The 20119-nt window shown below is 45.1% G+C and overlaps 1 protein-coding gene across 1 annotated transcript; it reads left to right on the top strand.

Annotated features, from left to right (window-relative positions):
* The first annotated feature begins 510 nt into the window (after positions 1-510).
* On the top strand, positions 511-13796 carry LOC139459451 (probable methyltransferase-like protein 24). The gene is made up of 9 exons (XM_071240897.1): positions 511-617; positions 935-1016; positions 5269-5370; positions 6494-6631; positions 7620-7687; positions 9441-9569; positions 11104-11178; positions 12216-12357; positions 13497-13796. Exons 1-9 carry the CDS (start codon positions 511-513, stop codon positions 13794-13796), a joined length of 1143 nt encoding a protein of 380 aa, XP_071096998.1.
* The last annotated feature ends 6323 nt before the right edge of the window (positions 13797-20119 follow it).

The following is a 20119-nucleotide window of genomic DNA, read 5'->3' on the forward strand; positions in this document are numbered from 1 at the left end:
TCAACCAAGTCAGCAGGCCTAACCAACCGATCCCGTTAGTCGCCTCTTACGGCAAGCATGGGTTACTGAAGACCTATTCTAACCCGGATCTTCACGGGTGAAAATAATGGTGATTTTAAGATGTCAATAATCAGAATGTGTGACATCATTAATTCATATTTCACTTATCTCCCTTGATTGGAGTGTTTTATGAGATGAGGAGATTAGGAGTGTTATACATTTGCCAAATGTCATGTTAGCTTATCAGATGACAAAATGTCTATCATTACTTAAGAAGCACAAAGAAATACACCCATCAACTTATATGCGTGACTTGACAGATAATAATATTGTTGCCTAGATGCTAATATATTGTGGTTGCACCAAGATGTTAAGAAATCAAAACACGGGTTTCAAATGATCAATAATTCTTTTACAGATATCAATGAATCAAGTTATTGATGTCAGAAAATACGTGATACGCGTGCAGCACGTGCGCTGTCGTGTAGAAGTGTCAGTCACGTGGAAAAAATGCTGCAGATGCACGGTAACGGTGTCAGTACATGGACGGCGGGAGTTACCGTCTTGGTCGGGAAATGTCTGATTCTACAGGGGAATATCGTCAACACCAGGGAGGGGTGAGTTGTATGTTATTGTCTGGTTCTATAGGGGGATATCGTCAACACCAGGGAAGGGTGAGTTGTATGTTATTGCCTGGTTCTACAAGGGGATATCGTCAACACCAGGGAAGGGTGAGTTGTATGTTATTGTCTGGTTCTACAGGGGGATATCGTCAACACCAGGGAGGAGTGAGTTGTATGTTATTGTCTGGTTCTACAGGGGGATATCGTCAACACCAGGGAGGGGTGAGTTGTATTTTATTGTCTGGTTCTACAAGGGGATATCGTCAACACCAGGGAAGGGTGAGTTGTATTTTATTGTCTGCTTCTACAAGGGGATATCGTCAACACCAGGGAAGGGTGAGTTGTATTTTATTGTCTGGTTCTACAGGGGGATATCGTCAACACCAGGGAGGGGTGAGTTGTATGTTATTGTCTGGTTCTACAGGGGGCTATCGTCAACTCCAGGGAGGGGTGAGTGTTATTTTATTGTCTGCTTCTACAAGGGGATATCGTCAACACCAGGGAGGGGTGAGTTTTATGTTATTGTCTAGTTCTAAAGGGGAATACCGTCAACACCAGGGAGGGGTGAGTTGTATGTTATTGTCTGGTTCTCAAGGGGGCTATCGTCAACACCAGGGAAGGGTGAGTTGTATGTTATTGCCTGGTTCTACAAGGGGATATCGTCAACACCAGGGAAGGGTGAGTTGTATTTTATTGTCTGGTTCTACAGGGGGATATTGTCAACTCCAGGGAAGGGTGAGTTGTATGTTATTGTCTGGTTCTACAGGGGGATATCGTCAACACCAGGGAAGGGTGAGTTGTATGTTATTGCCTGGTTCTACAAGGGGATATCGTCAACACCAGGGAAGGGTGAGTTGTATTTTATTGTCTGGTTCTACAAGGGGATATCGTCAACTCCAGGGAGGGGTGAGTTGTATGTTATTGTCTGATTCTACAGGGGGGTATTGTCAACACCATGGAGGGTGAGTTGTATGTTATTGTCTGATTCAACAGGGGGATATTGTCAACACCAGGGAAAGGTTCGTTGTATGTTATTGTCTGGTCCTATCCGGGGATATTGTCAACACCCGGGAAAGGTTCGTTGTATGTTATTGTCTGGTCCTATCCGGGGATATTGTCAACACCCGGGAAAGGTTCGTTGTATGTTATTGTCTGGTCCTATCCGGGGATATTGTCAACACCCGGGAAAGGTTCGTTGTATGTTATTGTCTGGTTCTACAGGGGGATATCGTCAACTCCAGGGAGGGGTGAGTAATATGTTATTGTCTGGTTCTACAGAGGGATATTGTCAACACCGGGGAAGCGTACGTTGTATTGCATTGCCTGGTTCTACAGGGTGATATGTTACATCTGTTCACAACCTCGTGTACATTTAATCTATTGACAAGGAAATGATCTCCAGATGTCGAGAGGTTGACCAATGCCACTATTTGTTCAAAGTGTTAAACTATTGACCAGGACATAATCTCCAGGACTATTGACCAGGGCCCTGTTCCACAAAGCGATCTTAGTGCTACGTTGATCGTAAGCCTATGGTAAAGTATGGGAGTTAAGACCAACTTAGCACTAAGGTCGCTTTGTGGAACAGGGCCCAGAGCGTAATGTCCTGATATCGGGTGTTCTACCGAGGTCATCCTTTGCATCAAGACTTCATGTTGATTCCCTGACCAGTACACGTAGACGTACACTAGGACAACGAGGACAACGACCACCGTGGCGTGTTGTCAACATACGGCTGTGTCGCTGTCCCATCAGCGGGCATGATTAAGGAAAGTGTTTCCATCAACCAAGCGCATAATTAGTGGGATAATCCGTCTGCATAATTAGTGGGGGAGCAATCTGGCACACCCCGACCTACGATATAGGCGTATTGTCATATTCCAAGCAGTATGTACTTGTTTACTCACTTCTCATCGCGGGTATGTACTAGTATTCATTTTGTCCACTCCGAAATTCGCTTCTATTCAAGGGTTTGTGTTTGCCTACTCCCCTCTTCCCTTCTGAGCATCATAGTTAGCATGAGCAAAGAGTCACGATTTCTAACATGATACCAGGAAAAACATCGCTCGTCATTTTATTTGATGTTTTTTTTTGTTTTTGTTTTTTTTGTGTGTGTGAGTGTGTGTGTGTGTGTGTGTGTGTGGGGGGGGGGGGGGGGGGTGCCTATGTCGGGCAACTCGGTGTTGTAGTAAGTATTTTTACACATTTTCATATTTTACATTTATTTGAATGCCATTTATGAGTTTAACTGCTGTGAGTGAGTGTATATGGTTTTACGCCGCTTTTAGCAATATTCCTGCAATATCAAGCAAAAGGCTTCACACATGATTGTATCCATGTCGGGAATCGAACCCTTGCCTTCGGCGAGACGAGCGAACACTTTGACCATAAGGCTACCCCGCCGCCCCTTAACCGCTTTGGACCGGCGACAACTCCTGGAGATGCTTGTTGATATTCGAATTAAGGTAATGCGTAGTCCTTTATTCACACGATGTACAGAGTTGCGTCCCTTTGGCACGCCAGAAACCTATGATTGTGGTATCGAATCCCGGTTTGCCCCGATTATGTTTCTAGGTTTGTCAGCACCATACCCGTGCTGGTGGGTTTCACCGAAGTGGTAAACGTCTGCGACCTTAATCTCTTCGGGCTTTCCCCCCACATTAAGCTGACACGTTAAAAGCGGCATTAAACCTAACACACTCACTCACTCCTTTATTCACAAAGCACTCATGGTAATAAAGCAAACGGCTACGAGAGCGTTCCTGATCAAGGCCCAGGAAGGCAAGTTGTTTCATGTATGGCGAGTAGTACAAAGTAGTAGTAGGCGAGTAATGCACAGGGTGGCTAGTAATGCATTGAACAGGAGGCCGAGTAATGCACAAGAGCAGGAATAATGCACACGAGGCCGACTGATGCATACGATGGTGAGTAATGCATAAGAAGGCTATCAATGCACAAGGGACCGAGTAATGCACAAGAGGGCGATTAATGCACAAGAGGACTAGTAATGCACAAGAGGACGAGTAATGCACAAGATAACGAGTAATGCACAAGAGGGTGAGTAATGCACAAAAAGACGATTAATGCATAAGAAGGCGATTAATGCAGAAGAGGACGAGTAATGCACATTGGGACGAGCAATACACAAGCTAGTGAGTAATGCACAGGAAGTCGAGTAATGCACCAGAGGCCGTTAGATGCACAAGAGGACGAGTAATGCACAAGAGCAGGAATAATGCACTAGAGGCCGATTAATGCACAAGAGGACGAGTAATGCACAAGAGGGTGAGTAATGCACAAGAGGGTGAGTAATAATGCTCTATGAGGTGAGTAATGCTCTATATGGAGAGTAATGCTCTGGCGGTGCACGGGAAACTATGTATTACAGTCAGGGTTTAACAAGTGTCAAATGTCCAAGACTGAATCAACACTACATTTTAGACAAGGCTACTGCTATTAGCACCACCTCCTGGTTCAACACTGTAGCACGCACCTGTCGCACGTGCAGACTGTTAAGTGTCTCCTATTTGTGCAGGCTATGTCAGGTTACAGGTTATCATATACACATAATGCAGCAGGAAAGTTGAGCTTAGACGGACCCTCTGCCCGTACACGTGAGTGTAATATTAGTTGCACATGGTATAATGAGTTCATAAAACGCTTCTACAGTAGTGTACATGTTTAAATGTACTCAAACGTCACCATTTTAGTTACCCATGGTGTAATGTACTCCTATAATAGCTATGGTATTAGGACCGCCTCCGTGGCCTAGTGGTAGAGCATCTGCACGGAGGGCGGACGATCCTGTGATCGATCCCAAGCTCGATGGTCAGCTCGGAGTCAGTATGCTGTGTCTGAATGGGGTATTCATGTTTAACTGCAGCATGGTATCTCAGTGGTCTAGCACTATAAAATCGGCATTAACCCGGACTAGTACAAGCAGCCACACACACGCACGCACGCACGCACGCACGCACACGTGTATGCACATCGCTATATGAGTGCAATAATCTTGAACGCGACGTTTAACCCCATTTCACGTCACCTATGGTATTAGTTGCACATGGTGCAATGTACTCATAGAAACGCTATCACAGTAGTTGCACATGGTGTAATGTACTCATATAAACGCTATCATAGTTGTTGCACATGGTGTAATGTACTCATAGAAACGCTATCACAGTAGTTGCACATGGTTTAATGTACTCATATAAACGCTATCATAGTAGTTGCACATGGTGTAATGTACTCATATAAACGCTATCATAGTAGTTGCACATGGTGTAATGTACTCATATAAACGCTCACATAGTAGTTGCACATGGTGTATTGTACTCATATAAACGCTATCATAGTAGTTGCACATGGTGTAATGTACTCATATAAACGCTCACATAGTAGTTGCACATGGTTTAATTTACTCATATAAACGCTATCATAGTAGTTGCACATGGTTTAATGTACTCATATAAACGCCCACATAGTAGCTGCACATGGTGTAATGTATTGCTTCAAAAGCAATCATGTGTCATGTAGGTGTATATAGATAGAGATAAATAAACCTGATTGTGAACACAGATATATCACTTGGTGATTCTATATGGCAGTGTGCCTCTGTAGCTGAGAATCACTTGTTTGCTTTCAGAAATACAACATCTTCAACATGCTGTCCCGAAAGGACCGCGGCATCATTGTTGGTTCATGCGCAGTTGTGATGATGACCCTCTTCCTGCTGCGTTCACCTGTGGTAAGTGAGGACATCGTAATGGAGGATAATTGGTGACCCTCTTCCTGCTGCGTTCACCTGTGGTAAGTGAGGACATCGTAATGGAGGATAATTGGTGACCCTCTTCCTGCTGCGTTCACCTTTGGTAAGTGAGGACATCGTAATGGAGGATAATTGGTGACCCTCTTCCTGCTGCGTTCACCTTTGGTAAGTGAGGACATCGTAATGGAGGATAATTGGTGACCCTCTTCCTGCTGCGTTCACCTGTGGTAAGTGAGGACATCGTAATGGAGGATAATTGGTGACCCTCTTCCTGCTGCGTTCACCTTTGGTAAGTGAGGACATCGTAATGGAGGATAATTGGTGACCCTCTTCCTGCTGCGTTCACCTTTGGTAAGTGAGGACATCGTATTGGAGGATAATTGGTGACCCTCTTCCTGCTGCGTTCACCTGTGGTAAGTGAGGACATCGTAATGGAGGATAATTGGTGACCCTCTTCCTGCTGCGTTCACCTGTGGTAAGTGAGGACATCGTAATGGAGGATAATTGGTGACCCTCTTCCTGCTGCGTTCACCTGTGGTAAGTGATGACATCGTATTGAAGGATAATTGACAGCAACCGCATCAACATATAACTGATGTCAAGATTTTTCAACCGAACTCATGCACTCAACACAACATGCGAAAAAGAAAGTAGAAACGGTTTGCGTGTTATTTACTGTTTCCGAACCGACCACTAAAATTCTGATATTCGGATTTTCGGTGGGGTGAGGAATTGTGTATGAAGACTGAATAATTTTTGAAATAACACTATGAGCTTAAATATGTTTTTTCAATTATTTAATAAATTTTGTAGCTCATAGCACCTTTATTTTTGATAATATAAAATGTCCGGTCCCTAAAAGAACATATCATTCATACCAAGGAAGTAGCAAGTTGATACGTTACAGGAAGACAACAAGAATTCCCTCTTACAAAACGCCTTCATCCCAAATCTGGTTTGGTTTCCATGCTGAAAGGTCATTTGTTGTAAAGGCTGCGAGTGTACACCATCTCAAACTGGTATTCCAGCCTCCATCACTTTGTGTGGTGTCAACGGGTTTTTTTACCATTAAAATGCTGGGGAACTTCTATATGTTTTTTAGATAAGAAACCCGAAAGGTTTGATTGTCCAAACACCTGTCTCCAGCCCTGACCAACTCAGCGAGGATACAGAGTCACACAAACGGAGCATGCCATTGATTGATAAATCGCCACTCGCCCAGCTCCGCCATCTTGGTTCGGTAAGATTTATAGTGCCAAAACCCGTGACATGATTTTGGTGTTTATTTTCAGTGAAAGGAACTCTCTGGCAATATAGAAACTGATGTTGGACAACTCATCACTCTCGCAAACGTATTATCCTCCTCACATTTTGAAAGGGTTAATCCTTTATTTTCCAGCCGTGAAGATCCGGGTAGAGAATTTGTCTGCTTGAATCCATGCTTGCAGTAAAAGGCGACTGTGATTGTCGAAAAGGCGACTAACGGGATCGGGCGATCAGGCTTGCTGACTTGGTTGATGCATGCCATCTTATCACAATTGCGTCGAACGATGTTCATTATGTCAACTAATTATTTACAGACCGCTGCCATATAGCTTGAATATTGCCGAGTGCGGCGATACACGACAAACAAACACACAGAATACTTACATTTCAGGGATTGTTTCGTATTGTTTTCACACTTGATAAAGTAAACGGACTCCTATTGCATTCTATGTAGATATTTTTATCAGAAACATCAGAAAATAATTTAACATATATATTCTTGAAGCCACATGCAAATGTTCAAGATGGCCGCCGTGATTCACTGAAGTTCTTATGCATACATTTCCATTATAAATCATAAACAAATGTCAGCATTAATGTTTCGGTCATTTTCAAAACATTTTTTTAAAAACGTCACACTAATTGCTTCAATTATCACCTAGTATCTGGTGTATGGTTTTTTTTTTATTATGGTGGAAACACTGATAGACACAGTTAATAACAAACATTAATGAACAGATTTATTCACGAAAACACAATTCAACACCCTGAACAATATACCCTATCACTGCACTTCTTGCAGTCATGCCATATGTTAGGTTAGCGCTCCATCCAGATGTCATGTCACGTGTTAGGTAAGAAGTTCATCCAGGTGTCACATCTCGTGTAAGGCGAGGCATTTCCAGGCGTGACAAGTTGGTCGTATTGTGTGGGCTTCGTGCAGCTTCGTTGTGTTTCGGCAGGTGGATCTTCCTTCCAAGGACGTGCTTGAGAAGCTGAACAGTTCCACGTTGTTCAAGATCTACCACAGGTAACCCGCTTCATACTCTCCACACACTCCACACACTGAACAGTTCCACGTTGTTCAAGATCTACCACAGGTAACCCGCTGCTTACTCTCCACACACTCCACACACTGAACAGTTCCACGTTGTTCAAGATCTACCACAGGTAACCCGCTTCATACTCTCCACACACTCCACACACTGAACAGTTCCACGTTGTTCAAGATCTACCACAGGTAACCCGCTTCATACTCTCCACACACTCCACACACTCCACACACTCCACACACTGAACAGTTCCACGTTGTTCAAGATCTACCACAGGTAACCCGCTGCTTACTCTCCACACACTCCACACACTGAACAGTTCCACGTTGTTCAAGATCTACCACAGGTAACCCGCTTCATACTCTCCACACACTCTACACACTCCACACACTGGACAGTTCAACGTTGTTCAAGATCTACCACAGGTAACCCGCTGCTTACTCTCCACACACTCCACACACTGGACAGTTCCACGTTGTTCAAGATCTACCACAGGTAACCCGCTACTTACTCTCCACACACTCCACACACTGGACAGTTCCACGTTGTTCAAGATCTACCACAGGTAACCCGCTTCATACTCTCCACACACTCTACACACTCCACACACTGGACAGTTCAACGTTGTTCAAGATCTACCACAGGTAACCCGCTGCTTACTCTCCACACACTCCACACACTGGACAGTTCCACGTTGTTCAAGATCTACCACAGGTAACCCGCTACTTACTCTCCACACACTCCACACACTGGACAGTTCCACGTTGTTCAAGATCTACCACAGGTAACCCGCTTCATACTCTCCACACACTCCACACACTGAACAGTTCCACGTTGTTCAAGATCTACCACAGGTAACCCGCTGCTTACTCTCCACACACTCCACACACTGGACAGTTCCACGTTGTTCAAGATCTACCACAGGTAACCCGCTACTTACTCTCCACACACTCCACACACTGGACAGTTCCACGTTGTTCAAGATCTACCACAGGTAACCCGCTTCATACTCTCCACACACTCCACACACTGAACAGTTCCACGTTGTTCAAGATCTACCACAGGTAACCCGCTTCATACTCTCCACACACTCCACACACTGGACAGTTCCACGTTGTTCAAGATCTACCACAGGTAACCCGCTTCATACTCTCCACACACTCCACACACTGGACAGTTCCACGTTGTTCAAGATCTACCACAGGTAACCCGCTTCATATTCTCCACACACTCCACACACTGAACAGTTCCACGTTGTTCAAGATCTACCACAGGTAACCCGCTTCATACTCTCCACACACTCCACACACTGGACAGTTCCACGTTGTTCAAGATCTACCACAGGTAACCCGCTTCATACTCTCCACACACTCCACACACTGGACAGTTCCACGTTGTTCAAGATCTACCACAGGTAACCCGCTTCATACTCTCCACACACTCCACACACTGAACAGTTCCACGTTGTTCAAGATCTACCACAGGTAACCCGCTTCATACTCTCCACACTCTCCACACACTCCATATGTCACCGAGTCGTGCACGTGATGTTATGCTCTTCTTTTAAGTTGCCTTGTCCCTTTGCCGTGTCATACCAAAATACGTTGAAATATGGCACTTGTCACCCTGTCTTGCGTTCGGCATTAAGGGCATAAATCAAAGACACGTCGGCTCGAAGTCAGTATATATCTTGTCAAAAGATTTTTCACTGGAATATGTTCTGTGTTTCAGTTACCTTGACAACATCAACTACTTATGTCGCCGGAGATTGCGGATGGGGAAGGTCGGTGATGGAGGCTGGGAATTGTGTGACGATGAAGACTTTCGGCCAATCACACCGTGCCTTGTATATTCGTTTGGGTCAGTGAAATAGTTATTGCTTAGCTCAACTGGGGTTTAGGTCCAAATGAGTTGATGTGATCATATGTGTAATTGTGTATCTAAACCTATGTAAAGCTAGTGAACGTATTCTCCTCCGACACCTCATGAAACCTCTCTTGACATCACGGTTTAAACCTGTCCTGTTCTGACATCTGACAGAACCTCTGCTTTCTGACACCACAGAGGGGCGGTCGGGTAGCCTAGTGGTTAAAGCTTTCGCTCGTCACGCCGAAGACCCGGGTTCGATTCCAGATATGGGTACAATGTGTGAAACCCTATTCTTGTGTCCCCCGCCTTGATATTGCTGGAATATTAACATAAAACCATACTCACTCACTCACTCACTCACTCACTCACTCACTGACACCACAGATAAAACATGTCCTCTCACACGACGGATAAAACCCACCCCTCGCCGATATCACAGATGGTCGTCGTGGTTACCGTATACAATATTGATACATATTGAATGTTCCTCCAGGCACACTGAATACATACAAAACGTTCCTCCATCTTGAATGTGTAAAATATGTCTCTCCATACGCCGTAAAAGTTTATATATTGTTTATCCATACACCCTGAATGTATACACGCCATCCATCCATACACCCTGAATGTATACACCACGTCTATCCATACACCCTGAATGTATACACCACGTCCATCCATACACCCTGAATGTATAGACCACGTCCATCAATACACCCTGAATGAATACACCACGCCCATCCATACACCCTGAATGTATACACCACGTCCATCCATACAACCTGAATGTATACACAACGTCCATCCATACACCCTGAATGTATACACCACGTCCATCCATACACCCTGAATGTATACACCACGTCCATCCATACACCCTGAATGTATACACAACGTCCATCCATACAACCTGAATGTATACACCACGCCCATCCATACACCCTGAATGTATACACCACGTCCATCCATACAACCTGAATGTATATACAACGTCCATCAATACACCCTGAATGTATACACCACGTCTATCCATACACCCTGAATGAATACACCACGCCCATCCATACACCCTGAATGTATACACCACGTCCATCCATACACCCCGAATGTATACACCACGTCCATCCATACACCCTGAATGTATACACAACGTCCCTCCATACATCCTGAATGTATACACCACGTCCATCCATAAACCCTGAATGTATACACCACCTCCCTCCATACACCCTGAAAATACACAACGTTCATCCATACATCCTGAATGTATACACAACGTCCACCCATACACCCTGAATGTATACACCACGCCCCTCCATACACCCTGAATATATACACAACGTCCCTCCATACATCCTGAATGTATACACAACGTTCATCCATACACCCTGAATGTATACACAGCGTCCCTCCATACACCCTGAATGTATACACAACGATCTTGCATGTGCCCTGAACGTGCACACATCATCCCTCTATACAGTTCACTACTATGGTTTTAAGATGTATTATATTGTATCTGCAGCATCAACCACGACTTCTCATTTGATGACGACGTCGCGAAGAACTACCGGTGCCAGGTCTTGTGCTTTGACCCGAGGTAAAGTCAACAGATAGCTGTTTCAAACGTTTTGTAGACAACAATGTACATAATCTGCTTGCACTTTCGACAGTGTTCAGACGGAGATGCATATCATATATAACTACGAAGGTAAGGCGAATTGTCCGTGGCCTCACATAGAAACCCGTTCGAAGCAAATTGTTTACACGTTAATTTTCAATATAATCAACCTCTGACACCAATACACAATGCGCTGATCATCGCACCACCCGCCACCGCCACCGCCACACCCGCGACCGCCCCACCCGCCACCGCCGCCGCCCCACCCGCCACCGCACCAACCGCCGCCGCCCCACCCGCCAACGCCCCACCCGCCACCGCACCACCCGCCGCCGCACCACCCGCCGCCGCCCCATCCGCCACCGCACCATCCGCCGCCGCCGCTGCACCACCCGCCGCCGCCCCACCCGCCACCGCACCACCGCCATCGCACCACCCGCCACCCCCCCACCCGCCGCCGCACCACCCGCCACCGCACCACCCACCGCCGCACCACCCGCCGCCGCCCCATCAGCATAAAAAGAAACCACCGTCATTTGTGATCTTGTTAAAATTCTTTTACAAAACATGCCAAAAATTCAATTAACTTAAATCCCATCACCGTGTCTGTTTCGGGATTAATTCATCTGTTTAAGGACACACATGTTGAAACCTCATATTACACAAACCACTATCTAGGAGGCAACGAACTCTTCGATTTCCCCTCGTATTCAGACAGCCGTGGAAGACAATGTGAAAGAAGGGTAGGCAGATGTTTCATTTTTATTATTGCTCTTTTAAAATGATGCTATCTGACTATCACGAGGTGTAGGAGATAAAAGAGAGAGATAGGTTTTACTTTTATTTTTTAACTTTATTGAAATGATGCTATCAGACTGGCTAATCGCGTATAGTAAAGTGAGGACCCAAACTTCACACGTGGCGGTTGGAGGGCGTGAGATAGAGCTATACGCAACGAGATACCCTGGAAAACATTTATAAAAAGGGGATGTTACGCGATTCCTCTGATTTTGCAGTATGAAAGTGAAGAGCCACAAGAGGTCGCCACGGGTTCATTTCTATAAGCTGGGCATTGCTGGCAGCGACAAGGTGGTAATGAAGAAAGGCTGGGAACTACGATCACTGTCGTCATTCAAGCGGCAGTTTAAACATACGGAGGTAAGCCTCATCACTTCCATCACTACACGCAACGTGCAGAAGTAAGCCTTCTCCCTTCCATCAGTACACTCATGTATATAGAAGTCAGCCTTCTCCCTTCCATCACTGCACTCAACATACAGAAGCAAGCCTTCTCCCTTCCATCACTGCACTCAACATACAGAAGCAAGCCTTCTCCCTTCCATCAGAACACTCATGTATAGAGAAGCAATCCTTCTCCCTTCCATCACTACACTCAACATACAGAAGTAAGCCTTCTCCCTTCCATCACTACTCTCAACATACAGAAGTAAGAATTCTCCCTTCCATCACATCACTCAACATACAGAAGTAAGCCTGCTCCCTTCCATCACTACACTCAACATACAGAAGTAAGAATTCTCCCTTCCATCACATCACTCAACATACAGAAGTCATCCTTCTCCCTTCCATCACTACACTCAACATACAGAAGTAAGTCTTCTCCCTTCCATCACTACACTCAACATACAGAAGTAAGCCTTCTCCTTCCATCACTACACTCAACATACAGAAGTAAGCCTTCTCCCTTCCATCACTACACTCAACATGCAGAAGTAAGCCTTCTTCCTTCCATCACTACACTCAACATACAGAAGTAAGCCTTCTCCCTTCCAACACATCACTCAACATACAGAAGTAAGCCTTCTCCTTTCCATCACTACACTCAACATACAGAAGTAAGCCTTCTCCCTTCCAACACATCACTCAACATACAGAAGTAAGCCTTCTTCCTTCCATCACATCACTCAACATACAGAAGTAAGCCTTCTCCCTTCCATCACATCACTCAACATACAGAAGTAAGCCTTCTCCCTTCCATCACTACACTCAACATACAGAAGTAAGCCTTCTCCCTTCCATTACTACACTCAATATCACAACGAATGTGCCAGGCAATTTCTTTTTTCCAACAGTCTGAAGCATAGTGATTATTTTAAGATTTTTCTGGAACAATGTATGTTTTTCGATAAAATCACAGTCTATCAAATGGTCGGTCCCTAAGTTAACCGTGTTTCGCTGTGTTTCACTGTTTTACTTTTCAGCGTGTTTCACTGTTTAACTCTGTTTCACTGTGTTTTCACTGACGAGTGTGTTTTCACTATGTGTTTGTGTCACAGCGCATCATCGACGTGTTGAAGATGGACGTTGAGGGTGCGGAGTGGAGTGCCCTGCCGCAGATGGTGTCGTCGGGGCAGCTGAGCCGGGTGCGACAGCTGCTTGTGGAATTCCACGGGGCATTCAAGGCCCGAGCCGCGTCCGTACCTGCCCTTAAGCTGCTGGTGGACCTGCACGCAATAGGCTTCCGCAAGTTCTATGTCCACAAGAACCGCGTTTGTCGTGTCAAGTCTCCAGATTTTCCCGTCTTGAGAACCTCGTGCTATGAGGTTCACTATGTGAATATCAATCTACTGGAATAAATGTGTTTGTACTGTTTTTAAACATTAAATTGTTGGGGTGAGCGCCACTGTGCTGTTAATATTAAGGCATTGGAGTGAGTCCCACAACATCCCCACTACACCAAAACTGCAGCACGGTTACAGCACAAGAACGCATACTTTACAGCTACGTCACAGTAAGAGTGAGTGAGTGAGTGAGTTTGGTTTTACGCCACGTTTAGCAATATTCCAGCAATATCACGGCGGGGGACACCAGAAATGGGCTTCACACATTGTACCCATGTCGGGAATCGAACCCGGGTCTTCGGCGTGACGAGCGAACGCTTTAACCACTAGGCTACCCGACCGCCCCGTCACAGTAAGACAATAACTACATGACAGGTACACTATAACTGCATTGTACATGACAGGTACGTCACGTCTACATCATAACTTGTACATGACAGGTACGTCATAACTACATTGTACATCCCAGGTACGTCATAACTACGTCATAACTGCATTTTACATCCCAGGTACGTCATAACTACGTCATGACTGCATTTTACATCCCAGGTACGTCACATCTACATCATAACTTGTACATGACAGGTACGTCATAACTACATTGTACATCCCAGGTACGTCACTTTTCGTCATAACTACATTGTACATCCCAGGTACGTCACAACTACGTCATAACTGCATTGTACATCACAGCGATGACAGGGAGAATCTAGGACGCCAACCAACACGGGTGTGGCGATGACAGGGAGAATCTAGAACACCAACCAACACGGATGTGGCGATGACAGGGAGAATCTAGGAGGCCGACCAACACGGGTTCAGTGATGACAGGGAGAACCTCTGACGCCAACCAAAACGGGTGTGGCGATGACAGGGAGAATCTAGAACGCCAACCAACACGGATGTGGCGATGACAAGGAGAATCTAGAACGCCAACCAACACGGATGTGGCGATGACAGGGAGAATCTAGAACGCCAACCAACACGGGTGTGGCGATGACAGGGAGAATCTAGAACGCCAGCCAACACGGGTTCAGTGATGACGGAGAATCTAGGATGCCAACCAACACGTTGCAATGATGACAGGGAGAAACTTGGACGCCAACCAACATGGATGTGGCGCTGACAGGGGGAATCTAGGACGCCAACCAACACGGGTGTGGCGATGACAGGGAGAATCTAGGACGCCGACCAACACGGGTGTGGTGATGACAGGGAGAAACTTGGACGCCAACCAACACGGATGTGGCGATGACAGGGAGAATCTAGAACGCCAACCAACACGGGTGTGGCGATGACAGGGGGAATCTAGGACGCCAACCAACACGGGTGTGGTGATGACAGGGATAATCTAGGACGCCAACCAACACGGGTGTGTCGATGACAGGGAGAATCTAGGACTGCAGCTAACACGGGTTCAGTGGTGACATCGATACTCGAACCAACGCGTGTGCTTTGATGCCGAATCTGGAACGCCCACCAACACGGATGTTGCTATGAGAGAGAATCTAGGACTCAAGCTAACACGGGTGTGGCTATGAAAGAGAATCTAGGACTCAAGCCAACACGGGTGTGGCTATGAGAGAGAATCTAAGCTAACACGGGTGCAGCGAGAATCTCGTCTCTACCCTTGAACCCGTGCATCCTGCCAGCGTTGGGACGCGGGTCTCTTTCACAATGCACCCTTAATCGTTAAAGTATTAACATTTTTCAAAGCATTAAGTGAGTGAGTGGGGTTTAACGCCCCCTTTAACAGTATTCCAGTTATATCAAGGCGTGTCAGCTTAATGTGGGAGGAAAGCCCGAAGTGATGCAGGTCTCGAACGTTTACCACTTCGGTGAAAACCACGAGCATGGGTATGGTGCAGACAAGCCTAGAAACATAATCGGGGCGAATCGGGATTCGAACCCACAATCATAGGTTTCTGGCGTGCCCAAGGGACGCACCTCTGCAGAGCGTCCAAGCATGAAACTAGTTATTCTCAACAGGAATTTTCCGTTCATAAATTCTTGATGAACAGTTAAAAATCAATATTCGGAGAATGTTGTATCCTTTAAAAATTTAAAACAATACATGTATACTCAACAACAAAAGTTCCTGTGACACCAATATTTTAGTGTACTTTTCAAACAAAGTTTGGTTTTCAATATTGTAGTACATGTATGGAATCAAGTCACAAAAACTACAACAGAAAAGCATGCATTCCATGCAAAAGATGACTTTTATGCAAGCCCCATGTATTGAATGGGTATTAAAACGTGCGTTAACGGGATTCCATATGCATTGTTTAGTATCGTGCTGACAACAACCACTGAGAAAAACAACAAAATTACGCAATTTTTCAACATTACGAAATGCCACGCCTGTCCGAAAATGAGCGTCTGCGAGCCATTGGTATGCTTGAAGCAGGATCGAGTCAACGTGATGTTGCAAGACAATTTAACGTCCACAGAAACACCATTTGGTGTTTATAGCAACGTTGGCAACAGACGAATGCAGTCAGAGACCATCCTCGGCCACGCGTGACCAATAATGACAAGACAACTGGATTCGAACAACACACCTACGAAATCGATTCCAGCCAGCAACAGTGACTGCAAGAAGCATCCCTGGCCTTCGACGAATATCTTCACCAACTGTACGTCGTCGCCTCAGATGCGCAGGGATTGTCGCCAGAAGACCCAGACGTCTCATTTTGACAGGAAACTACCGTCAAGCACGTCTACAGTGGTGCAGACAGCGTCTACGCTGGACGGCCATGCAGTCGACGGATTCGAGTGTACCGACGTCGAGGTAAACGTTACGTCAATCATTGTCATGGAAGAAGATCAGTTCGGGGTCGGCAGCGTTATGGTATGAGGCGGAATTACAGGAAGACAGAGGACCCGTTTAATGCGGGTAGAGGGAAATCTCAATGGACAATGCTACCGCGACGAGATCATCGGCCCTGTTGTTCTACCGTTTTTACGCCGTCATGGCCCAGGCATTATCTTTCAACATAACAACGCCCGGCCTCATATTGCTCGACTTGTTCAGGCATCCCTTCAACAAAACAACGTGAATGTCATCCCCTGGTCTGCTCGCTCCCCTGATCTCTCACCAATCGAGTACATGTGGGATGAGATAGATCGGCGCCTTCGACGTCAACTACCTGTTCCACAGACACTCCAGGAACTTCGAAACATGCTCCAGCAGATATGGACAGATATCCCACAGGACTTTGTGCGACGCCTGGTCCATTCCATGAGACGAAGATGCGTTGCGTGCATCGCAACCAGAGGTGGGCACACACGCTATTGATTTGTAAATTGGCATTTTGGCATGTTCATGGTTTTTTTATGAAATCACGCATTTTCTGAAGTCAGTATGGCAAATTAAACCATTTGAACACTTACAGGAGTTTCATGGTTTAGCAGGCGTACTGGAATCAAGGTTTTTGGAGTGCAATTTTAACGCGTTTTCATTGTTTCCCACTCCTCAGCTACAAGTTTAAATGCTTCCTAATTTTTAATTAAAGGGTCTTCATATTGCATACATCCAAAACCTAACCTAACCTATCGGTAGATATTTGGTTACGGCCACATTGACGTCAAGTTCTAATCGAATATTTCTCATATATTTTACTTTAGAATTCGTACCTTCAAAGGTCCTTAATAGAACACATTGAAATAGGGCATAATGTCTCCATATTATATGTGAGATGTAGTTCCTTCTTGCTTTGAATCCAAAAGATAAATCGTGTAACGGGCATATTGTGTTTCGTCAAGTCATATCGCTCCAGCTTAAAGATTCCAAAAGAAGACTCTCAGCGGAGGATCTAAGACATAATCACGCAAAATCTCTATTATTATTAACGTAAAAAGTATATTTTTTGTTTTCGAATGAGGAAGTAAAAACGATTGTATGAAGTACATGTGTACTTATCACTTGGTAACTTGGTAAGCTAGAGCCATTGGAACCGAAGATCGATACTGGCATCTATCTATATGCTACATTATTCATGGAAGGATTACTCTGGGAGATATTGCATTTGTCATGGTGCCATGATCTTGAGGTATTAGAATTTCAAGGACGATATTGTAACTGATAGACATTCATCGAATTCATCGACATAAAATATTCATTTGGCAGGATGACGAATTTTCAGATATCTGAATTGATGGAAATCAGTGAGCCTAAGGAATATAAGCCACATGTTAACTCAGACAACGAGTTCGTCATCAGAGGATCATACACATATGGTCTCATGCTCTCGGGGATAACTGGTTCAACATCAAGGTTAGTCTTGTAAAATATGATTGTGTACGTTGTTTATTGTTTGCAGTCTTTTTAATCTTGTGTGTGTGTATATATACTCTTCAAAAAAGAAACTTGACATAGATGTAAAACCACTTTTTGCCAAATATCTAAAATAATTACATTAAATGAGAACCAAATAAGTCAAACAGAAAGATGATGTGTCTATAATTCGCGAAAACACATGCAAAGCACATAAACGTAGCGTTTGGGGATCAATTTTACAGCTTCATCCAAACGCAACCGCCTGTAAAAAACGTGCAGCAGAGGATCCTGCATTTAGGCATGCAAGCCCCCTGCTGAATGGGTATAAAAATCCACATCAACAGCTGTTCATACAGTCCTTATAACGGCAGTAGAGGCGGTGGCAGAATGTCAAGACTGAATGCAGCTCAACGGAACAACGCCACTGGGAGATTACAAGCTGGAGCAACTCAGCAAGAAGTGGCCAGGCACTTTGGCGTATCCAGACAGACAATCTCCGCACTGTGGACCCGATACAACAACACCAAAAGAGTTGACGACAAGTTGACGAGTTGACCAATGTCAGGAAGACCAAGGGTGACAACCCAAGCATAAATCGATACATCCGGCTGCGACAACTCCGAGACCGCACTACCACAGCCACGTCTACAACCACACAGATCCCTGGGGTACGCAGAATATCAGATCAAACGGTACGCAACAGACTGAGGGAGGCTGGACTTTTGCACGAAGACCTGTTCGACGTCATGTATTGACCCCATGTCATCTGGCGGACCGTCTGCTTTGGTGCCAACAGAGGGTTAGATGGGCACGTGCAAGGTGGAGAAATGTACTGTTTACTGACGAGTCCTGTTTCCTACTCAAACGTGCTGATGGGCGCGCACGTGTCTACAGACGTCGGGGTGAACGTTACGCCCCCAACTGTGTGCAGCAGGTTGTCCCATTTGGCGGCGGGAGTGTCATGGTATGGGCCAGAATTAATCACGGTGGTAGGACGCCTCTCGTGCATGTGGCAGGTGCATTGACAGGTGTGCGTTACAGAGACTTGATCCTACAGCCTTACGTTCTTCCTCAGGTCAACGTTCATGGCGGATAGTTCCAGCAGGACAACGCTCGACCGCATATTGCACGTGTTTGTCAGGACTTCTTACACCACAACAACATCCAGAAATTACCTTGGCCAGCCACCAGATTTGTTCCCGATTGAGCATCTATGGGACGAGTTGGATTGACGCGTTCGCAGAAGGAATCAACACTTCCGGCGCTTCTTGATGCATTCAGCATGAATGGCAGCACATCCAACAGCGTGTTATTGACAACTTGATTGCATCTATGGGTCGTCGGTGTCAAGCGGTGATTGATGCACGTGGTGGGCACAACCGATACTGACATTTTCTGTACCCCTGTGACATTAACTGTATCGTGCACGTGTGTTTTGAACATTGTGGACATTGTGGACTCTGTGTGTGTGTGTTTGTGTTTGTGTTTGTGTGTGTGTGTTTGTTTACCACAGTTGTGATATATTTATTTCTTAATGTATATGTTTACTGCATGTGTGATAAGTTTATGTTTAAATGTATATGTTTCTGCATGTGTAATAAGTTTATGTATATACGCGAAGGCTAACCCAAGAATCGACATTTGTGAAAACTAAAACTAAATTGTGAAACCACTTAATCACCACTCAAAAATTATACTCTGCAAAAAAAAACCGCAAAAGAGATTTTTATATATACTCACACGCAAAAGAAACGCAAGTCGAGTACGAGTATACATGTTATTAATTTTCAACAGTAAAGACAAGGAATATTAACAGGGCAATTTTGACAAAAAAATAGACTGAAGACAGTTTAATGGATTAAAAGGCAGATGACATGATTCTTTTTTTCAAATGTTTAGGGCTTACACAGTTTCGGGTCGATACCCAAAATGTCAGTCAATACCTGATGTGACCACCATTAGTATTGGTCACTGCCACACATCTCCTGTAAATTGAGTGGATCAGACGATTTGTGAAGGCCCTATGGATCCTCCTGCACACATCCAGAGCAGCTGT

Source organism: Haliotis cracherodii, unplaced genomic scaffold (genome assembly GCF_022045235.1).
Source record: "Haliotis cracherodii isolate W230 unplaced genomic scaffold, xgHalCrac1.p SCAF_13, whole genome shotgun sequence".
Lineage (NCBI taxonomy): Eukaryota > Metazoa > Mollusca > Gastropoda > Lepetellida > Haliotidae > Haliotis > Haliotis cracherodii.